General features: G+C 31.9%; 1 protein-coding gene across 10 annotated transcripts in view; it reads left to right on the top strand.

Annotated features, from left to right (window-relative positions):
• Positions 1-20905, top strand: part of LOC148624266 (uncharacterized) — a 37881-nt gene extending 16976 nt beyond the window's left edge. For 7 of the 10 annotated variants that reach the window (XM_088566896.1, XM_088566894.1, XM_088566900.1 and 4 more), the window contains 13 exons: positions 2857-3021; positions 5729-5874; positions 6188-6288; positions 7134-7273; positions 7811-7844; positions 8245-8304; positions 10800-11068; positions 11862-11969; positions 12233-12316; positions 12666-12814; positions 13941-14087; positions 14362-16194; positions 18170-20905. In XM_088566896.1, the coding sequence (XP_088423022.1) occupies positions 2857-3021; positions 5729-5874; positions 6188-6288; positions 7134-7273; positions 7811-7844; positions 8245-8304; positions 10800-11068; positions 11862-11969; positions 12233-12316; positions 12666-12814; positions 13941-14087; positions 14362-16194; positions 18170-18383 (3450 nt within the window). In that variant the 3' untranslated portion in view covers positions 18384-20905. Of the gene's footprint in view, positions 1-2856; positions 3022-5728; positions 5875-6187; positions 6289-7133; positions 7274-7810; positions 7845-8244; positions 8305-10799; positions 11069-11861; positions 11970-12232; positions 12317-12665; positions 12815-13940; positions 14088-14361; positions 16195-16702; positions 16734-16879; positions 16917-18169 lie in introns of all 10 variants that reach the window. The other 3 variants (XM_088566897.1, XM_088566898.1, XM_088566895.1) reach the window with 3 other exon arrangements.
• Positions 20906-23476: the final 2571 nt, after the last annotated feature.

Below are 23476 nucleotides of genomic sequence, written 5' to 3'. Positions count from 1 at the left end.
GGAATGGGAGATGGTGCATTACATTTGTGAACTTTCCTTTTACGTTTGCAAAACTTTTTATTATGTTTGTGATTTTTTTTGGTTACACTTGGGAACTTTTTTTATTACATTTGCGAACTTTTTGAAAAAATGCACATTTACCATGCTTAAGCCATGCCTCTGGGATGAAAGTAGGATTACAAGTAGGATATATAGCACTATTTAAATTATTGAAATATACATTTCTGAAATGAAAACCACACACACATGCACATGGAATGACAACCAAGATTTAAAAAATAATTAAATAAAATAGCCACAATTACATCAGTGTATCACAGTTTTACAAGTTGGATGGTGCAGCAAACTTAAAGAAGAAAGTCTAGTTTTTCCTTTTCTGTTTTTCTTGGAAGCAATATTGTTTCAATACCTTGTATTTTAATATAGTTCACAGCCTGAATTTGAAGCAAAACTTCAAGGAACACAAAGACGGATGTTCACAAAATTTTATTGTACAAATGGTATGTAAATGTAATGAAAAAAGTTTGCAAATGTAGGAGCAAAAAATTTGCAATTGTAACAGTCCTTAATTACAAAAAGTTTGCAAATGTAATGCTCCCATGGGAGATGGTAAATGCTGAGGGTAGAATGAAGAGTTGATGTATTTGGAGGATGAAATCTGAGAATGGAGGGAAAGGGTGAAGAATTTTAGGTTGAAATTTGGAGTAACTGGAATCCTAGGATTTAATGAAGAAGTGATGGAATCTGAAGTTTGAATGAGTAGTTGGTTGAATGTAAGGGTAGAATGAGGAGCTGAGAGAATATCATGATAAAATAAGAAGTAGATGAACTATAAGGTTGGAATGGGGCCTAATGAGATGGAGTGAGTTGATCAGATTGGAGGCATACTGAAGAGTTGTTGGAATTAGGAGTTGAAATAGCATATACGTAAAGTTCATGAAATCTTAGTGTAAAATTAGTAGTTTATAGAATCTGCAGTTGAATATGAGGATTTTAATTAGAAGTTAATTAGAAGATATTGTCTTTAAAAATTAAGAAAATTATGAACAAAAAGTTGTGAAATGTTGTTTAAATATGGATTAGATTCAGATGATTCTATAGATGCCAATGTATTGGTACAGACCAGCTCTACAACCATGGCTGGTAAAAAATACTGGCAGAATTTGACTAACATGCCAATGATTGCTATATAAGTTCATCAAAATTTTTGAGCTTGGTCTTCTGTTCAGAAATTTATATGGCAAAGACTGTTGGTATTGTCAGATAATAGATTGATTTACAATCTTAAGTATTCTTATTAAAAGTATTTTCATGTCTGGTAAATATTGTTCTAGTTTATTTCTGTATACAATTAGTTATACATTGACATATTGAGGACAATATCATTATTATGATCCTTGAACCACTTTTGTCATTTTAACTTATTAACAATACATTTTAAAGTTGTATGTCAAATAGTTATTGACTGTCTTGTGCATTTGGAAAAGAAAGAGTTAGCATGACTCATTGTTTCTGTTGAAAACAAAATTATGTAACTTTTGCTTGTTTGTTTTATCATTTAATGCGGATGTTGGTTTAATTGTTTCAAATAGAGAACAGATAAATGGGAATTCCTCTGAATATATGTACTTAATTATTTTTTTTTCATGATTAGTTTTTATATGACTTCCAAATACAATGTCTGCACAGTGTATCACATGGTTTTAGAGTATTGTCCCCCTGCAACATGTTGCAAGGGGACATGGAAATGCAGTCCGTCCATCCCCATTTTCCACACTTTTTTTTGTAATTCTTTGACCAAATAAGTTTGTTTCTGTGATGTGGCCTTATTATGAAGAGTTACAGATTAAGTTCAACTTTGGTTACAGTTGAATGATTTTTACAGAAGTTACAGCCCTTGAACCTAGAAAATTTCAATGTATTTACAGTTTTCCGCACTTTTTTTGTAATGCTTTTACCAATTGATTTTATCTTTTGTATGTAGTCTTACTATGAGAAGTTACATTTTAGTACATTTTGACCATTACAGATTAAGTTTGACTTTGGTAATGGTTGATCGATTTTTATGGGAGTTATGGCCCTTGGACTTAGAAAATTTCAGTGAATTTAAAGTTTTCAGCACTTTTTTTTTCGCAGGGGAAATTGGAGTGCTGTTCTTTTACTGTTTTTGGGGGTGTGGCCAAACTGTTTTGAAATAAGTGACTAAGAATGGCATAAAACAAACTTTTTTACGTAAAATTAACTGTTTCTTGGCCAATATAAATTGTGTTTAAATATCTTGATGTCTTAGGTTTTTGATTGTACTGAAGTTGGTCCATACTAGGATCTTAAATTAAAACTTGTTTGATATCCTAAAAAATGAACCATGTAGGGGTTCTTCAATACATTTTGAATCAGGGCCTGTTTTAATATTTATTTTCCAAATTTAAACTAAATTTATTACAACAAAATTAAATAATAGGGTATATTTGATATGCTGGATAACAAATTTAACTGTTTATGGGTGTTTAGATCTTTTGATTTTGGGCCCTTGTTTTTTAATTGGTACACATCAAGTCCATTCTTTGTTTGATTTCAACAAAGAAGAATTTTGTTTGGGGTTCTTCTGTTTGATGAAACCAACTATATTTTTAGATTTTTGAATTTGGGCCGTGAAAGGAAAAAAATGTATTAATTGAACACATTCCATCTGTGACCGAATCTATACTTTGTCAAATATTACAGTTAAGATTGAGATGTGGGCCAACCTTGGATATAGTGTTTATACTGTTTGGGTTGCTACATTTTGACCATACCAAGTTGTTATCATTGGAGCATTCTAAGTTAATAAGTTCTTCTCTTTGTTTTTTTTTCAAGGTACAAGAAATGGTCCAAGAGATGAAACATGGTTTCTCAAGTGCGATGGAAGAACTGGCTAAAATACAGTTTGGTGATCAGAAATTACAACAACAAATGGCCAATGAGAGAGACAGACATGAACAAGAAGTTAAAGATCTTACAGGGGCAGTTAATATGTTAAGGGTAAGTGTATCTCAGCCTAAACTATTATAGATAGGAAAAATCTTTCAGTGATGAAAATGATCCTTATGATAAGTCCTACAAAAATCTCCATTTGGGTCAAAGTTGTGGGACAACTCTTTGTTATAGTTATTGACCTTGAAAGGTGAAATTTCAGCCAACATCTTGAAAACTATAGTAGATTGGAAATGGTCCTTGTGATGAGGCCTACAAGAGTGTATTTAGGTCAAAGTTGTTGGATGACTCCTTGTTAGAGTTATTGCCCTTAAGGGCAAAAAATTGCGATTTTGGCCAATATCTTGGAAACTAATAACTTTTATTTGATGAAATAATTCTTATGATAAGGCCTACTAAAGTCCAATGGGTCATCAAAGTTGTAGGATGACTCCTTGTAAACACTATTGCCCTTCAAGGGCAGAATTTGAACCAGTTGAGTAATTCATGCTCCTGGGAACCTCTAGTTTGCTTCAGTATCATTATCATTTTAAAAGAAATATTTTTATCCCATATTGTCTTATTTGAAATCCTTATTGGACTAGGCAGGATGACATAGTGGACTGGTTAGTCTGTAAATGTATATTTGTGTAAGGTTATCCATATTGGCTAAGTTGTGGTCCTATAGTACTATAATATGATGAAGGCATTAGCTTAAATGCCAGCTAATTATTATTGATTTAGTTTTTACCCCTCTGAGGTGCCTTTCATTGTTGACATAAAGTCATGTGATCTTTACACATTTTCGAAAATAACTTATTATCAAAATGACAGACAGTTTTCAGCAGCTCCATATTTATCTTGTTTGACATTTCTTAAATAAATGCTAGCTTTTCTGACTGATAAAAAGATTCCTTCAGCAGTAATGTGTGTTTATCACTAGACCTACACACAGTGAATACATTTATTGTCTTTGATTACTGGCAAACATGATTTTCTTCCGCTATAAAACAGAATTCCAGTATTTCTTATCCAGATTTACTGTTATGTTTCTTTTTTGTTGTGTTTATTTATTTTAATTTTGCCTCTTTTTGTCAACTGGCTTTGTCAAATCATGTTCAGTTTAGGCATTCTATTCATTGATGTAAAATTTAGGTCAGGGTGGTTATTGATGGTATGTCATAAGGTCCATTATGCTGCCAATGTCTTCACTCCAAGAACAAAACTTATCCTATTTTTACAAGTATGATATATAGTTGGCAATAATCATGACATTCCAGGCAAAATACGGAAATAGTTTGTAGCATGTGTGTAATCAGCTTTGTCGTTAAGAGTCTTCAGACTTCATAAGTAGCAGCACCATATGCCTATCAGTTTGAGAAATAGCTTTAAATTTTGTTGACTTTAAGTGCCAATTCTCTGATGAACTTTTGCAATCTATCTTAATGGAAAGGCTTTTGATGTGCAAATATTTTCAGTGATTGAAAAATTAAAAACCCAAGTGATTTTCCCTTTGGATAAAAGGATAAGCCACAAGAGTTCAATTAATTTTTAATAACTTCAGTTATGTATTATATTGTATTATTACTCTTTCAATACACTTTGTTAGACAATAATTTGAAATAAGGTATAGTTTGGAGGTGTTAGATAGCTGTATTAATGTGTAAAGTACTTGACCTTGTTACATGGTACTTATAGATTTAAACTTCTACAATGATATAGAAATCTCTTATAACTTTATTTTTTTGATATTATTGATGATGTGTTTTGAATCTCTGTAAAGAATTGATATTAAGCCATGTTTGAACTGTATGTCAAATTTGTCATTGGCTACACTGTCTTTTCTCTGTGATCAAGTTATTGGACACTCTGTCCTCTTTCTGGTCAAGTTATTGCTTACTCTGTCCTCTCTCTGATCAATTTATTGGTTACTCTGTCCTCTCTCTGATCAATTTATTGGTCACTCTGCCATCTTTTTGATAAATTTATTGGTCACTCTGTCATCTTTTTGATCATTTTATTGGTTACTCTGTCCTTTCTCTACTCAAGTTATAGGTTACTCTCTCCTCTCGCTGATCAAGTTATTGGTTACTCTGTCCTCTCTCTGATCAAGTTATTGGTTACTCTCTCCTCTCTCTAATCAAGTTATTGGTTACTCTGTCCTTTCTCTAATCAAGTTATTGGTTACTCTCTCCTCTCACTGATCAAGTTATTGGTTACTCTGTCCTTCCTCTAATCAAGTTATTGGTTACTCTGTCCACTCTCTCTGATCAATTGATTGGTTACTCTGTCCACTCTCTCTGATCAAGTTATTGGTTACTCTGTCCTCTCTCTGATCAAGTTATTGGTTACTCTATCCTCTCTCTCTGATCAATTTATTGGTTACTCTGTCCTCTCTCTGATCATTTTATTGGTCACTCTGTCATCTTTCTGATCAATTTATTGGTTACTCTGTCCTTTCTCTAATCAAATTATTGGTTACTGTCCTTTCTCTGATCAAATTATTGGTTACTCTGTCCACTCTCTCTGATCAAGCCTTCTCTCTGAGACTACAGAGTTACGTTTGTGTGTATACCATATGTTTTTTTTTATTTATTGTGAACTTTAAAACGTTTTGTTATACATACAGTGTGTAATATTTTCTTATTTTATTGAGGTAGTTTATTCAGAAATATGACTGCTTTGAATTTTATCTTTACAACAGACAGTTTAACCTGCCAACTGTCGTCATCCTCACATTTTATTTTTGTTTTCAATCACCTCTTATACTTTGCAGGAAGAAATCCAGTCATTTTCAACGCAGTTAGCTGAAGTTGGTGATACACAAAAGAATTTAGAAGAAAAAGTTGAGAACTTGGAACGAAACAACAGAAGTTTTATTCTAGAAGAACTTGATAGACTTGGTTTGTCAGACAAAAACAGGTATAACTAACCTTATTCCAAATAATAATGCTATCTTTGGAAGCTAATTTTTCTTCTGCTTGGTCACCTCCCTGCAATGCATAAATGCCAGATTTAAAAAAATGCCTCCGGGAAGGCTATTATTTCCTGGACTATACTAATGATTAAATATATCATTTGTAAATTAATATTTTCTAGAAAACTCAGAATTTAAAGAAGCTTTAAATAAAAGTAGCAGCATCAAAGTAATGATATTTAAATTATTTAAGGCAACTAAGCTTCTTAACTTATCTCTACATTCTAAATCTATGAATGATTTGTATGATTTATACAGGTCATCCCCAGCATCAGGAAGAAAACAACCATCACTTAGTTCTGCCAAAGAACTATCACCAATGGTCCACCCATACCTTGCTAGTTTACAACAAAACAATGGTATAAAGTCATCTTACTTTCTGTCATATTTGTATATAATTTAATTTGATTTGTAACAAGCTTTCTGATTGGTGGTTTCTCTTTGAGCATCACAAGCTATTTTGTATAACTTCCCTTGGTACTATGACGTCATTAACATCGATTAGTTCACACTCTGCATTTCAAATAAAACAACATTTTAATGACAAATCAAATTTTAACATTTGGATTTTACTCAGTTGGAAATGAAATTATAAGGAATGTTTCTAAATTATTTAACAGGTCATAATCAATAACCTGGTTTTGGCTAATTTACACAGTGTAAACTGCCGCAAACCAGGTTATTGATTATAATCTGTTAAAAAATTAGAAACACTCCTTAATAATTATTATGAAGTTTTAACATAAGATTAGATGATCATATATTTATTCATATATGATTCCAAAGTGACTACAGTCATTTTTGTAATAAATGTTGGCAAAAAATATCGACTGTCAGCAGTGGGATGATTTGAATATGTCCAAAAAAAAAAGCATGTAAGTGAACACACGAACCAGAGAAGATTTACATAAACAATGTAGTGAACTGAATAAAAAAAAATTCTACATAAAAACTTCATTTTACCTATTCTTTAAAATAACAAATCTTTCATCAGAAGAAGTTGACGTGTAGGTAAATTGTTGTGAGCTCATTGTATTCCTGGTTATACTGTATGATTGAATTAATAGTAATATTGATGTAAAGATATTGTAGAAAATACCTGTAATTTTAATTCATTTTAGTTTAAATGAGCTTTTGCCCTTAATGAATAGTGAATTCAGGATATAAAAGAATGAAAATCTTCAACTTTTATTATTTTTTATAGGTCCAGATGAAGACAATCAGTCAGTCACAGCTTTAGCATGCAGGAGTTTGAACATGTCTCAGGCCCTTTTAGAGAAATGTCTACATTTGGACATGTCTATATCTACCAGTGATGAGGAGGAAGCTAATAGATTGTCCAAGGTGCATTTTGAATACCTTGATATGCCAGAAATATGTTTTAGAGAACCACTCAATGTCATAAAGGTGTAAACAGAAGAAACCTTATGGTCTCTGTTGGGACCTCAAAGTTAATTCATAAACTTGCTGGGTTTGAGTCTGTTTAATATCCAAGTTTTTGTAGAGTAAATTGATCTTGTATATAAAGGTAATGAAGAACATCAGGATATCATTTTAAGGCTGCAATCATTTATCTTTGTGGGGCATCAAAGTGATGCATGTAAATGGTTATAATTTTTTTTCAGGCTATCTCCTTGTTTGTCTATTGTGCTCCAGGTTTAAATTTGCCATTACATCATCCTCAGAGTACCCACTTTCTCAGAAGCATTAACTTTCTAAGATATTTATCACTTAAATGTTTTACACTGAAAGTTCTCAGTGCTTCAGCATTGCATTGACATAAAATTATTTATAAAATGTTCTAGATTGTTTTAGAAGCCAAGTTTTAAATGAATTTTATTTCTACAGATTAATATTGATATCATTTATCTTTTTCTCCAGATGCCAGCATTTCCTACTGTAAAAGAAAACAGTTGTAAGTTGCAGTTATTAATCTGTTGTTCATTATATATTCATGTTTTATAATCATCCAATGTCAGTGAGCTTTTGTTGAATTCTCTTGCTTAGAATTATATACCTTTTATGAATAGTTCCAACTTCTTAGAGTTCCAAGGATTATTCCTTAGTACATGTTATCAACTACATGTATTTAAATCTGTAAACCAAGATTTTATATTTTGTCATTGATGCATTTCACAAGTTGGTTGTCAAATTAATGCAGCATTTCCCTGGATGGTGAGGGAGACACATCATTGTTGTTCATTTCATTATTTCTATCCTCATGTGCTTCCATTGCATGCATTTTAATGTTATGTTTTTTACACACCTGTTGACACCTGTTCATATACACCTTCATTATTTTTGTAACCTCACAGATTATCAGGAACCGTTCGCACATAAGAAAATTCCACCACATGAACAGCTTATTGAAGAAGGTAAATTTGTTTTCCTTTGCATTATCCTATTATGCAGCATGTTGGAAAGCTTGCACATTTGTGTAGAGTAGATTTACTATGCACACATAAATTATTTTATAAGTAGTTCTGTATATAGATTTTTATTTGATGACATTTTCCAGATCAAATTTATTCATTGAACTGCAAGTACATGAAAGAATAAGTGAAAAACACAGCATGTGTCATCACAACATTGTGATTTCTCTATAAACTTTTCAAATCAGTGTTTTTCATTGTTACTGTATAATAATACAAGATTCTTAGAAAAATACTGACAACAAAGCATGGTTGTTGCCCTTAGAGTTTCTCAAAGCAAGAGATTTGCATAGGTTTTTTGTTCTAGAAACAGACCTAATTTAAACTTAAATTTAATTTCACTGTATAATTTCTTGTGAAACTCCCCTGAAAGGTGATGTGCCATGTTTTTCTATATTACAATGACAGTAATGGTCTTAATTACAGGTTTGAGATCAATTTTGTTTTCTCAAGAATTGAAGTAATTTATTATGATTTTAAGCCAAACATTCAAATAAGATGTGAGAAGTTGTGGCTAAATCTCCTGCTTTGACACAGACAAAGAAGCTGAAGACTTAAAACATATGACAAAAGTATATTCTGAATTTTTTCTCATGGTGTAAATAGATGATTATAACATTAACTCAGAATTATATTGTGGAAAGCTAATCAAATCTATGACTTTGACAATAATGGATAGAATTCTTCATTAACTTCATTTACAGATGCTAGCAATTTGATACTGAAAAAAACCATGTAGAATATTTAGCTCAATACAATCAGAAATGAATTTTTTGTGTTACTATATAAGTAAAATGTTAGAAAAGATAAAAATGTTATACCAAGTGTAAGTTTACACCTTTTGTGCAGGTGCATTGCGTGGATGTAGTTAGCTTTGTCAAAACTATGGGGGACGTTAACTCATTTTATAACATGTATATACCCTGATAGATATCATTAAATTATCCATTGCACCCTGTTCAATAAATGTTGAAAATTCATGGGTGAAATAAATACTGTAATTTCACTCTTGGACTTTCTCTAGCCAAAACATGACAACACTTTCATCTTTGGACTTGAACTTTATTTTACATCACAGATGATGTGGAATATCACAAAATTTAAAATATGTTTGAAAATAACAATGAATTTTTTTGTTGAAAATCTATATACTGTGAAAGTACTATTGTTCTTGGGGTACCAATTTTTGTGGTTTTTGTTGGTGTGCCAGACCATGAAATTTGGTTTCCAACGAAAAGGAGATTCCCATTACTGTGTTTACTGAAAACTTCAAAGCCAAAAATTTAAGAATCCATGAAATTTTGGATCTTCCCTCATCCATGAAAATTGGTATCCATGACTTTAAGTACTTACACAGTAGTAGATGGTCATCCTGAATAAGCAAAATATATTGACTTGTGCCAAGAGATAGAAATCAATCACACAGCAAGTTCTGTGCACTCATGATAATATTTTCCAATTAATTATCCTATTATTATTGGTATTAATTTCTTTTTTATACATATAAACAAAGTATAGGGGTATATAGTAATCTCCACATCTATCTGTTCATCCATCCATCTGCTTGTCCACATTTCTTGTAAGGGCAACTCCTCCTTAACCCCTCAAAGAATTTCAGTGAAATTCTGTAGGAAGGCTGTTATCATATGCAGATATGCATGAAGGAATATAATTACTGTAGGGGACTCCAAAGGGAGGATTTTACATGTTAAAACCTTGTTAGGGTTGCTCCTCCTACATTGCACAAGGGATTTAGATGTAATTTTATAGGACGGTATGGTAGCATATGTAGATGTGCATGAAGGAATATAAAACTTTTGAATGGTGCCAAAAGGAGATAATCCAAATTAAGGGTCTTACATGTTAAAACATCGTAAGGGCAGCTCCTAAACTGCTCAAGGGATTTTGATGCAATTTTGTAGGAAGGTTGTGTATCATACGCAGAAGTGTATTGAAGGAATATATGATCTAAATTAAGGGTTTTACATGGTAAAACTGGTAAGCACAACTCCTCCTAAACCACTCAAGGGAATTTGATGAAATTTTATAGGAAGGTTGGGTATCATATGTAGGTGTGTATAACAGAATATAATTACTGTTGGGGATTGCCAAAAGGAGAAAATCCAACTTGGGTTTTACATTTGAAGCAAGGTTTTCTCTTTGTGAGCATGCTCACACTATTTCTAGTTGATATCTGTATGATGGGTTTTAGATGGTTGTGCATCATCTTACAAAGTATGTGCCATAAGAGTATTTATAAGATCTTAACTTCGATAGTAAAAACTTTCAATGTCAACAATTTATTTGAATCTTATTGAAAACTAACTACATGTATCTTGATCAACTTTTACAAGTTAAATTATTCAAGTTAAAATATATAATTCTTTGATACTGTGATGCTTTTGTTAATAAAAGAATTATAAACTTGTTTATTTCAGTACAAAGAGAGAAAATAGCACAGGAGATGGTTGATGCTGAGAAGTCATATTGTTCACAGATGTGGAACATTATTGATGGTTATATGAATACTTTACGTCAAGAAGAACTGATGAGTTCTCTAGAGTTATCTGAGATGTTTCCTCCTGTTATACCTCATATATATGAGCAACATTGTATAATGCTGAGGAAGATGGAAGAAAGGCTTATTAAGTGGAAGTACAGTGGTATCATGGGAGACCTTTATGTCAGGTTAACAGAGCCTCAAAATGTAAGACTGAAATAATTAACATCAGGGGATAGAGTTTGTCTTCCCTTTGTTGAATGACCATTACCTAATGCAATTTGCAAAATTGCTGATACGAGAACACAATTAATTCCCCTTTTTCCCGTTTTCATTGTATACGAATATAGTTCCAACTTTGGTAGTAGGTACCTTCCACATTTTTTCATATTTTTACTGGAAACTTATTTGCTGAAGTTTTGCCTCTAATTGGTAGAAAATAGGTTAAAATTACATTGGATTTTTTTTCATTAATCAATTCTGACTAAAAGTTGTGATTTGGTTTAGTGGAAGAAGGTTAAAATTTAGGACTTTTAACTCGGTTCATTTGTCATGTTTACCCCATCTCCAGGTCATATGTATTAATTTCAGAAAATGATGGTAAAATTTTCAAAAATTTATATATAAAATCGTGTTTGTACATATCTTTAGGCCAGAGAAGTTTTGTTCAGTTTGCGCTTGTGGAATTTTTTTAATCGCTAAAATATGTATATTGAAATGCACTTGAAAATTAATTGTGGTCTCGTGCCTGCTTCCTCCAGAAACAATGTACTAGATAACATCTTACATGAACATAATTGATTAGTCACACTATCTATATTAGTACCAAACAAATTATAGATCTTCCACAATAATTGGAAAATGTTGATACAAGCTTTTTATTTTTAACCCTAGAGAACTACTTTTAAGTGAAGTATCTAACTCACTTCTGTTTGACTGGGTATACTTGTATAAACCCTGTTAACTTGGTCAATACATATTATTCCATTTTAATTTTCAGGTAGATGGACTTTCTCTTTATAAAGAATATATCACACAGTTTCCTTCTATTATAAATAGCTTGAATGTGTGGTTTGTCCAATCTGGAAGATTCAGGGATATAATGGGGGTAAGAATGATTGGCATTGATGAACAGTTTCAACTATAGATTAGATGTTCAAGTAAAAATCCCAGCTTAGCCATTGGCTGTAAGAGTTTATTTTTTTAACAAAATAAATGTTGACATAAAAAACCCTTAAAGCTTTTTTGTTGAATGAATTATAGATTTTCCCTGAATAAATGATTGTGTATTGTCAAATACCAGTAATTGTCTTTCCCATAAAATTCTAATAAAATTCTCATGGTTGCTATACGGTTATACATATATTACAGAGTTCTAGTCTAGCATCGTCCAGTATTGTTCCTTTATTAGTGGCTCCAGTACAACAAATTCCAAAATATGCATTACTGATAAAGGTGAGTACTCTCAAGTTTTACAACAGCATACCTTTTAGAACAAATTGTTGGCTTTATTTTGTTAACATAGTGTTTACTATTGATTTGCCAGATGGCATCTTTACATTTATACATATTTTTGGGAGTTTTTGGTTTTTTTTATGAATTGTGAAACTGAATGCACAAAACATGATTTTTTTTAGATTGTAAACACAAAAAGTCAGAAGGAGATGTGAAGTATGTTATATGTTATGAAAGAGCATATTCTGATAATCATGGAAAAATCATAGAAGTAACACTTTATGTTGACCCTTCTTTTATTACAGAATTTTAGGGAAATTAATGTCAAAACTGTTTCTCTTATACTTAGAACATGTTGAAGTATACCAGTTCTGATCATCCAGACCGATATTATTTAGAGTCTTCATTGTCAAGGCTGAAAAACTTCCTCAGTACTAATGGTGATGACATAGACAGAACTATACAGTTCCTAAATATAGGCAAACCTCCAATTTCAAGGTTGGTAACTTCTTGGTTAAATATAGTTCTTTAACTAGGCAAATTTCCAGTTTCAATCTGGATAACTTGCTTTGGTGAAATATAGTTATTAAACATAGGCAAACCTCCAGTTTCAAGGAAGTTAACTTCCTTGGTAAAGTACAGATACTAAACATAAAAATACCTCCAATTTAAAGTTGTGTTACTTCCTTGTTAAAATATAGTTCCTTAAGGTTCATCATTACCTTTTGATATATTTGGCCTCAATTTCAGCACAACTTTACCTCTGACTACAGACAAAGTTGTGTATCTTCATGAATTTAAGGCATGGCATCCCCTAAATGTGAGAAAGTTGCATTCATTTCATGTAAAATTATATCAAAAACTGGCCTGACTTATGCTGTTTTGATTTTATCAATACTGCAGATAGTGTGAAAATGAACTAAATCAGGATAATGTATTAAAGGTAAACTCTTTTCACATTGACATGCTGGTCAATAGAAGGACTACAGCCACCTACCGGTATACACAATAGGTGTTTTAAACTGTTTTTAAATGAGTGGACCATAGCAAGTGAATCTCAGGTGTTTGTTTTTTTTTGCTCTCTCTGTTGCATTGATAAAATTAATCATGCAAAATTCAGGTCAGTTCTTTATATAATTTTATATAAACTTGATTTTACTTTTTCATATCTTGGGGATACTATGCCTTAAAATTCTTCTAGATACACAGGTATGTCTGTAGTCCGAGGGAAATTTGTGATGAAATTTCGGCCATATTTGTCAAAAGGTAATAATGAACCCTAATATAGGCAAACTTCCAGTTTCCAGGTGGATAACATCCTTGATGAAATATAGATCCTTAGCATTGGCAAACTTCCAATTTCATGGTGGGTAAGCTTGTTGAATGATCTGTTAGGTTTTGTGGACATTTCTTATAATGGTTATAGCCTGATGGTGCTCTAGTGTCAACTAATTTATTTGTTTATTACATTATATTTAGACATGGTACAAGTTTTTCGGTATTGATATTAAGTAAAAATACTCTTATCAAACTGATGTACAGAGGCTGTAGATAGATTATGAATAAATATTAGTGTTTTAATGGTCAAATGCCAGGAATAATAAGATACACTATTATGTTGAAGATCCAGAGAAAGTGGTAATTCTGTTAGATCTCAGTCTAGTGGAAGTAGTTGTGATGCAAATCGTGTATCAAGTGCTAGGGACAGTGGTATACACTCAAATGGTGAGGAGATGAACAGACATCCATCATCTCCAGCTATTGACAGGAGGTTAGTACTGTTCAGAGTTTACCTCCATAGTAACATGAAAAAAAAAGCAAATACTATTATGAATACTTTAGCACTGTTTACTTTCATTCATAGTTATACAACTTTTGCATAGTTATTTTAAGTTAGCCAATTCATAGCTTAGAATATAGGAAATTGAATCAAGGAAAATTTACAAATGAAGATAGTATATTAGAAATAAGAAATGCAAATGAAGATAGTATATTAGAAATAAGAAATGCTTAGATAAATTTGATATTAAAATTTTCTTAAACAGGTATATGTTACAAGTCATGAGAGATCAAAGACAACGAGAACGGACCGGTGAACATTTTCATGATCGACCAGGTATTAGTCCTGTTAGACCTAATGTAATGGCATATGGAAGTCATCCAGATCTTACTGTACAACAATATCATGATTATTATGGAAATGCTAGACACATGCCAGCATATATGCCATATCAAAATGGACAAAAAATGTATTCAAGTTTGACTAAGATCCCAACCAGCAGAAGTCCTGATAAAAGTCCTGATAAACCTGTGAGGAAGATTAAAATACGTAAAAGACCAGAAAGTCAGAAGAGTTTGCCATTACCCAGCTCTAACTATCTAAGACCTTTAACCCCTCATTTACCAATGGGTGGCCTTTCAACTCGTAATAGCTTTGATGATCAATCAGTTCCAAGGAGAAAACAAAATAATAGGCTGCGTCCTGCTTCATCCATTGATTTCTCCCATGCAGAAAGAACGGAATTGTTTTCAAACTTTTACTCTAAACCTGAAAGTTTTAATCAGATCGACTCATACCAAAGAGGAAGGCATGAATTCTCTCCAGAAAATTCTGAAAGACCAGAATCTCATTATGAAAGATCATTTCAGCAAAGCTATTTAAATTCTCCAAGAGGACAACCTGGAGAAGGACGAGCTAGGAATGATTTACACATGTCAGTACAAAAACTTAGAGCTGAACAACAGAGGACTGAATTAGAAAAAAAGAGACATGACGATATTGCTGAGGACCACCACCCTTATGTTAATGATCCTCCATTTAGACCTTTAGCCTCTAGTTCTGTGATGGAGAAGAGGGAGGCTGTGAATGAACTGCCTCCAAAACTTCCACCAAAGAATGCAGAACCTGTCCAGGTTGAAGATTTTGGTATATTTGGAGATGATGATGAAGATGAGGATGAAGATGACTATGAGTATGATGATGATTATCGCAATAAATCAGTTAATAAATCAGTAAATCAGACTGTAACAGATTCTCAGAGGATAGTTGAATGTTCAGATTCCTCATCTCCAGAACCAGTCACAATTGAAAGTGAAACAAGTGCTTCAGTGCCAAGGTCAAAAGTATATCAAATTGATTCTGATATGGAGGATCAGCAGTCAGAAAAACTTTCTACTGATGTGATGGAAAGTAAAACCGTTCATGATCAATATTTTGTTGGTAGAAGTGACAATGAAAAGTCTTCGGTGGAGGAAAAGGAAACGAGGGATCCTCAAATGAGGCCAGAAAATCTTGTTCCTTTAAAACCTGAAAGAAGGAAAACTGTGGCCACAACTTATACAACAGATATAAGAAATGCTGAGACTGAATGTTTGACTAATAGGAGACACTCTTTAGGAAAAAAATTAACACAGGATATTTCTAAAAACTCTGACACTGAAAACTCAGGAATGAGCCAAAGTCAGCTAATTGTATCTTCGGTAGACTCAGATGGAAGAAAACCTAGGCCTTTATCTCTAAAGGCTAGACAAATGGATACCTTCAACGTACCAGCTCCTAAAGAGGCAACATTTTCTTCCACTCAGATGAGGAATCGTGAAGGTACAGCAAGAAAACTGCCTCAAGTTAATGGAAGATATAGTGTTCCTGTATTTGACTCCAATTATAAAAACAAACTTTCATCACCTCCACAAAGTCCAACTGAAAATAAACTAATCAAACCAAGTGCTAAGGAAACAAAAATACCTGTATACTCTCCCACAAAAAAGAAGGGAGATAAATCTAGTGATAATATTTCGAGGTCAACAGAAGATGTTTCTAAATTGAAGAAGAAGACACACCTAAAAGATTCAATCAAAAGCTTCTTTGGACGGAAAAGGTAACTTTTTTTTATGAAAGTTTGTATCATCACTTGTAATCTGCATGTGATTAATCATAATTTTACTTATAAGTTCAGTACTTTTGTGTAGAGGCATGTTAAGTCTTTGCATCCATAGAAGTTCTTGATTTTTTTTTCTAAAATTTCTGGTTTTTATTTTTTTTTTATCTAATCATTGAAAAGTAAGAGGGAAGTAAGGGCAGCTATAAAGTTAACTCGTACAAAGGGGAGATTCTACAAAATTGAAAGCTGCTTTTGTGTTGATTGTTATATACAGTAAATTGATTACCATTTTAAAGGATGATATATGGATATTTTGGGTACTGTATTATAACAGTTTCAAAGATTTACCACTTAGGAACATCTAAACACAAAGCAGGTTTTAAACAGGGAAATGAAAGGTTGCAATTGAATTTCACAATCAGCGGTAATTATTTCTGGTACTAATTAAATCTTGGTTAATGAATGACCAGAACTCAGAAAATACAAATAGACAATTTTGTTTTAGGTCATCAGTTTCTAGAGAAATGGACAGTTAGGTACAGCATGAAGTTTCATTTTCTAATTTCTTGGTTTAGGTGTTTTTATCAGTCCTCCTGTTTCAGACTTCCACATCACATACTAACTTTATTTATTTTGCCTACTTCTTCTAATTTAAATAAGAAACATTGTTTTGTATTTGAAGACCAGGCCATGGAGATGAATCGGCAACTTTAGAGTTTGTATGTATATAGAGGTTTTGCTCAGAGCTTCATACTTTTAGCCTTATAGATAACTATAGAATTCTGATTAGAATGTTAGTACTTGTATGCTTTTGTAATTCGATATTTATTCCATCAATTTTTATGGTTATAATGCTTTAAGATATTACACACACATGCTATAGTTATTTTATATTCCACTTATTAACATAAAATTAATCAGATGTAAATTCAATAAATGCTTTTTTTCATTGAGCTTTATTTTTGAGATTTTGAAGCTTCTTGATGCATGTTTTAGAACAAATGAGAGATTACCAATGTAAGATGATCATGTACATCATTTGGATGTAGTTGTTTAGGGATTAATGTTGTCCTATGTCAGACACCATGCATGTTTTAGAACAAATGAGAGATTACCAGTGTGAGATGACCATGTACATCATTTGGATGTAGTTGTAAGGGATTAATGTTATCCTATGTCAGACACCATGCATGTTATTTTTGCACATTTTTAACTGTTCACCTGATTTATCCTTTTCATTGTTGTAAATGTTTGTATACATAGAAGCATACTACAAATATACTACATGTATGTCTGTAGACATTGTGTAACATTTTATTCCAGATTGGGTTGGACTGTTTTCTGAATCAATTCCTCCCCCCTCCACCCCCCCGGACATTTTTCTAGTAGTACCACCTTAGAATAGTCAGTATGCTTCAAATACATTTGTATGGGATTATTACATTGATAAATATTGTCTGTAATAGGGTATCACATTGCATAGCTTGCATGTTCAGTAGAATATTCCACCCACTTGGGAAACACATGATGAAGTGAATTTTACAGGCATTTTGTTTATTGAATTATAAATGCAACTGGTACTGTTCAATCAAAATTGAAGTTTGCCATGTTGCAAGTCAGCTCACATTGTTGGATACTTGTTTTAAGGTGAAAAAAAAAATGTCCTTTATTCCCGAACCCTCTTTCATGGTTTTTGGCTTACTTGATCACTAGGATTAAAAATCTGTTCAAGGTTTTTATAAATCCATTTTCTTATGTTCCATGAAGTTATATTAGTAATGGAGTTTTTAACAGAAACATTTCAATTGTCAGTACTTTTTAAATCATTTTAAAAAGACTAATTTAAAGGTCACGATATTTAGTGTTCAATACTTTAATCTTAATTGAATAAAAACAACTTTCATTTTGATTCCTTTGTAGGCAAGTGGTAGTTATTTCTTAGATATGATTTTGTTCTTGTCACTATTTTCAGGAAGACAGGCAAATACAAGTTTGATGCAGTATCAGCATCGACCAATGATTTATGGTTGGGAGGATTTGACAGTATTGTGGACATTGATATAACCAATGATACCAGCGGACCAAGTCACCTAGACTTTACAGCTACATTTCCAAGAGCTTCTACAGCTAAAAGAAATCCTCCCCCTTATAATTATTTTGTTGAGGAACCTTGTAGTGCTGTATAATTATATTATAGGCCCAGTTGCTATTAAATCTTACATGGTTACAATGTGAAAAGCAATTGCTTTCATGGTTATTCAAAATGTACCTACAATTATACAAGGCATTGCAGTTATTGAAATGAAGTAACATGTAAAATACTGTTTTACCCGATATCTTAACCACAGAACTAGCTTCTGCCTTTTATAACTGGACAATGAAGCTGCATTATGCAGAATTTATACTTGGCATTTAGGGATAACAGAGTTATCTGTTCTTTTCTTTGCACAACAGGAGCCTTATAAAACATTTAATAAAATGTAAAAGTTTTGTCTCTTCAGTTATAATTACTTACTGGTACAACTTTCCACAGGTATTATTGATGCATTTTAAACTAGGAATTTTCTTAATTCCTTTTTAGAATGATATAAATTCACATTTTAAGTGATTTGAAAACAATTGTAAGTATCTGGTGTAGTAATATGGTCTATATGAGTATTTTTTTCTAAAAAAAAGTAAGATGTTTCATTTTCATCAAATTACTTCAACATTAACAAGGAAAGATATCTATTAATAAAGCATTTACTAGTTTATTGTATTTATTATTACAATATTTGATCATGATAGTGGTGTTATTATAGTGCAATAAGTATCATATGGATATCTACCATCCGTCCTTCATAGAATCTCATTTGTATGTATTACACAGTTATAGTTTGTATTCATGGATATCTCACACATGTATGAAGGATAATGTAAGGTACTATTAATAGTTATCATACAGTGTACAATACACACAAATATTGTACGTGTCCATATTGTACTGGAAACCTTTATTGGTCAAGCTGTTCATGTGGCAAGACCAATACAGGTTTTCTGCACAATTTTGAGGAGTACAATATCTTAAGTATCATACACTCAACTGTATAATAATCTATATATTATACAGCTACCATTGAAAATGTTAGGAAAATAACTGTCCATACATATATTTATAAACAGCAATAAATTACAACTCACCATTTTGTATGACCTTCTTTTGGAGCATCCATTATGGAATTCATATCTTGTTTTGAACAGTAAATAATGAGGTAACTTCCAATATGAAACTTCAGGTTGTACAATTTAGAAAGTTTGGGGATGGTCACATGACCTAAATAAAAGTTTATGATTGGTATAAATGGAAATCTTTGTAGTATTACAAATTTTGTTAATTTGTTGAGTTATGGAACTTCTGATTAATTATTCAGGTTTTAAATGGAAACTAAACTTCTGTTGGGATTTTATAAAAAAAGGTGATTTAACTTTCCAAAATCAAATAATGTATGCCAGAACAGTAATACTTTCAAAGGCTTCTCTAAAATAATCAAAGAAAGAAAAAAACAGGATAAATATGAATTAGATTTCCTTGAGGGTGTTAACTAAACTTTTTATTACAAATACTAGTTGTAATAACCATTGAGCACAAACATTGATGTTGGTCAGTGCTTGATGTTCATATTTATAATTATTGTTACAGAGTTGTGGCATGGTGAGGTATCAGTATTAGGATACCTTTTTTTCTTGCCTTCAGTGATGTGCCAAACAGAGTTTGTGTTGTATTATTTAGTTGTTGTGTTGAACAGGTGGATTTTATGATATTTACAAATATGAAAAGATTTTTGATGAGTTGACTGGTAAAATAATCTCAAAATATTGATTTGAATTGAAGTAAAAAAGCACAACTGATTCATCTGATTTATAGAGAATGAAATCCAAGGGCATTATATTTTTGAAGTGAGAATGACTGTTTATCTCATGATTAGAAGGAAGACGATCTATAACAATTTAATATCTTCTTTTCTGAATTTTCTTAAGTAGGAATACTAGGCTTATTGGTATTTTGATTTTTTTTTTATAAGAAGTCCTATCTCAGTTAACTGTTTGTTGATATGGTTTCCTTAGTGATCATTGTTCTGACAATCACAACCTTTTTTTTTCAAAATACATTTTAAAATAATATGATTTGTAACAGGCCTTCTGGTTGGTTAGTTCTCTATGAAAAAAAACAGGCTATTTTCATTTTTTATATTCATAATCAAACCTTATGCAGTATAAAAGGTTAGGTACTAATAATGATAATTATTGTTGGTTAAGGAAGACCAATTTATCATGAATTATAATTATTTGTCATACAACTGAGTGATGACAACAATCCTCAGTATGTCATCCTCTCATCCTTCATGTTGTATATACTATTTTAATCAGAATTTACTGATATTCATGAAGGATCAGATACATGTAGTACCACATGTTCTGTCATTTTATTTTCATTAAAATAGATATTCTTCTGAAGAAAATTCTCTCCTTATACTACCATACCATTTTTGAAAATGTCAACTTCACAATATTTTTCAAGTCTTCCATTGATATTTATGTACTTGCTTTCACATACATTTTATCACCATAAGATTACTAGTAAATATTTTTATTATATTTATATTTCAACAAATTAATTAAATTTGTATGTACATTCTCTTCCAAATAATTTAATAAAAAGTCTACAATATGTTACAAGTTTTTACTATTGTTATCCATGGTTTTGGTTAGTCTCGTGCTATTGTATCCGACATTGATATCTTTTAACAGGAAGGTGTTCAGCTAACTTTAAGTAAGAACTTATGGGACTATAAGGCACAGACCATTTCCTTCTCAAGGAGGGTCTGGGATTTTATGTAAAGTTTTAGAAAATAATAGTTCACACAAGTGCAAAAATGTTTTTTCTTCAAAATAATCCTAGCCCCCCACTTTACATTTAAAAATGGTCGGTTGCTAACTGGAAATCCATTTCAACTGGATGCACCATGATTATCAAAGCTACATACCAAAGTAACAATACAAGAACTACACAAGGAAAATTTTGTTCATTATTTTTCACTATTGCACAAGTTCCATCTGATCATTAAAAGCTGAGAGAAGTTGCAGTCCAGACATCAGGAAAATGCTTATTTCTAGCCCTGTTAAGTCACAACCCAAAAAGTAAATCCAAGCCTTTTGTGGTAAAGGACTTAATGTACAATTTCAAAGCGATCAATACACTTATACTCAAGTTATAGTCTGGACATCAAATGTTCTGATGAGGACCAGCCATACCATTGTATAATTGCTTATTTTTCAACTTAACTTCAACATGGTACATTTCAATGAGAAGAAAATGCTGAGAAAACACAAGCATATATTTAACAACACTAAACTCTCAAACATTCATAGTGGTTACCTTTTTATCACATAAATGGAGAACACCTTAACCATATTTAGAAGAATATAAACCATAGAGAGAATGAAATATCAACTCCCTATACAGGACATGGTGGGGGAGTAACTAAAGTATAGAGTCCTGTGAGCAAGCAATAAGGACTGTCATATGTGATAGTTATCTGGGGAGAAAACAACTAAGAAAACAAAGTATATAATGCTCTTGTGAGCATTTATTTATTAAAAATTTGCTTAAAATTTGGTTCCAATAGTGACATGAAAATATGCTACACAATGATTACAAAAAATATCTGATGAAAACAAATTGTGGATCATGAGTATGACAACTAAATACAACTGATACAAAAAAATATCACTCCACTCTGATATTCTTTGAAGTAAATGTGTAGTGTTGTAACAGAAAGATTGGATCTTAAACTGATTTAAGTCTCAACCTTTCTTGTTTTGAAGTCCCTAAGTTTTTAAACATATTAAATGCAAGTATTCCAAACACTTCCCTTACAGAATCTTTTCAAAAGTATCGACTTATAAAATTTATATTTCAAAAATCTATGAACTGTTTTGGACTACATAAATGTTTCAACTATTGGTAATAGCTATTAGAAAATACTTTTCATTATTTTAGGTGCATATATTGTTTTTCAGAAATAAATATATACACCATATATTTTGGACTATGCAACCTTATCATATGTTAGATAAAATGCAAGAAAGAACATATTGATGAAAGCCTTACGAAATTATTTGTTTTCTGTTGTACATGAGCTGAGTTTATCAATGCCATGGTGACAGCCTAAATGCAATAATGATTTGATGTTGCATATAGGGCAAGCAGGTTTCTTGAAAAGATCTCTTTCTGGTACTTTGTGACTATATCTTGCTACATTTTAAGTTAAACTGGAACCAATAGACTTGGAGATTCCAGTAAAGGGTATTTTGGATAACATTTTACATGTGGATCCAGACACTTTGAAAAAGAGGGGTTCCAGCTGGGGGTTTAAGAAAAAGGGGGTGCTAAGACATAATTTGCCAATTTTTGTCTATTTTACACATGAAAATGACAAATTTTTTTAATACAAAGGGGGTACCAACCCTCTCTGGATCCGCCACTGGTTTCAAAACATTAATACCTGTTGTTTTTATAAAGTTTGCCTATTAAATTGGTTATATTCTCTCATGACAAATCTTTCTCCTATCCACAATTTCTGCTATGTTTGGTTTAAGTCATCCTTCCAAGTCAGGGTTTTGAATCCACCTTCGCTCCCTCAAACCTGTGACATCACTCATTCTTATTTAGCAGGTATCATCCAGCCAATTCCAATTGATTGCTTCTCCAGATCAAAGCACCGATGAAAATGGATTTAACATATAACGTAAGTGGAAAGGTAAACAATAACACGAGGTAATGGACGATCCGATATAGCAACTGATAGTTGTACGATGTAACAAATCATTCAATATGAGCAAAAATGATAACTGTAGATGTTTAGAGTCTTTACCGAAAAAAAGAAAAAAAAACAGATGTTATGTGTAGCCATTTTGAAAGTTATATAAAAGAGTTTCTATTATGAATGATTTGATTGGATGTTGGATCTGGGTTAAATTTAGGTAACTCACTAGATGGCACAGGATGATACCCACTAAATATGAATGAGTGATGTTAGGGGTTTGTGGGAAAGTGGACTCCAAACTCTGAAATGGGAGGATGGGTTTAAAGTCAGTCGACTGGTTTCTAAGAAGTTGAGTACAATGTTAAAATTTAACAGAAGACTGACACAGTGATGACATTCACTCACTTAAATTTTTGTCCATTAATCTCAAAATAATATGTATACAATTCTTGACTGAAGTATGGAACTTCAAA

The sequence above is a fragment of the Perna viridis genome, chromosome 2 (genome assembly GCF_037379345.1).
Source record: "Perna viridis isolate PV_CMFRI_1.1 ecotype Kerala chromosome 2, ASM3737934v1, whole genome shotgun sequence".
Classification (NCBI taxonomy): Eukaryota; Metazoa; Mollusca; class Bivalvia; order Mytilida; family Mytilidae; genus Perna; species Perna viridis.
The sequence above is the reverse complement of the archived record's forward strand: the minus strand, read 5'-3'. Positions and strand labels throughout refer to the sequence as shown.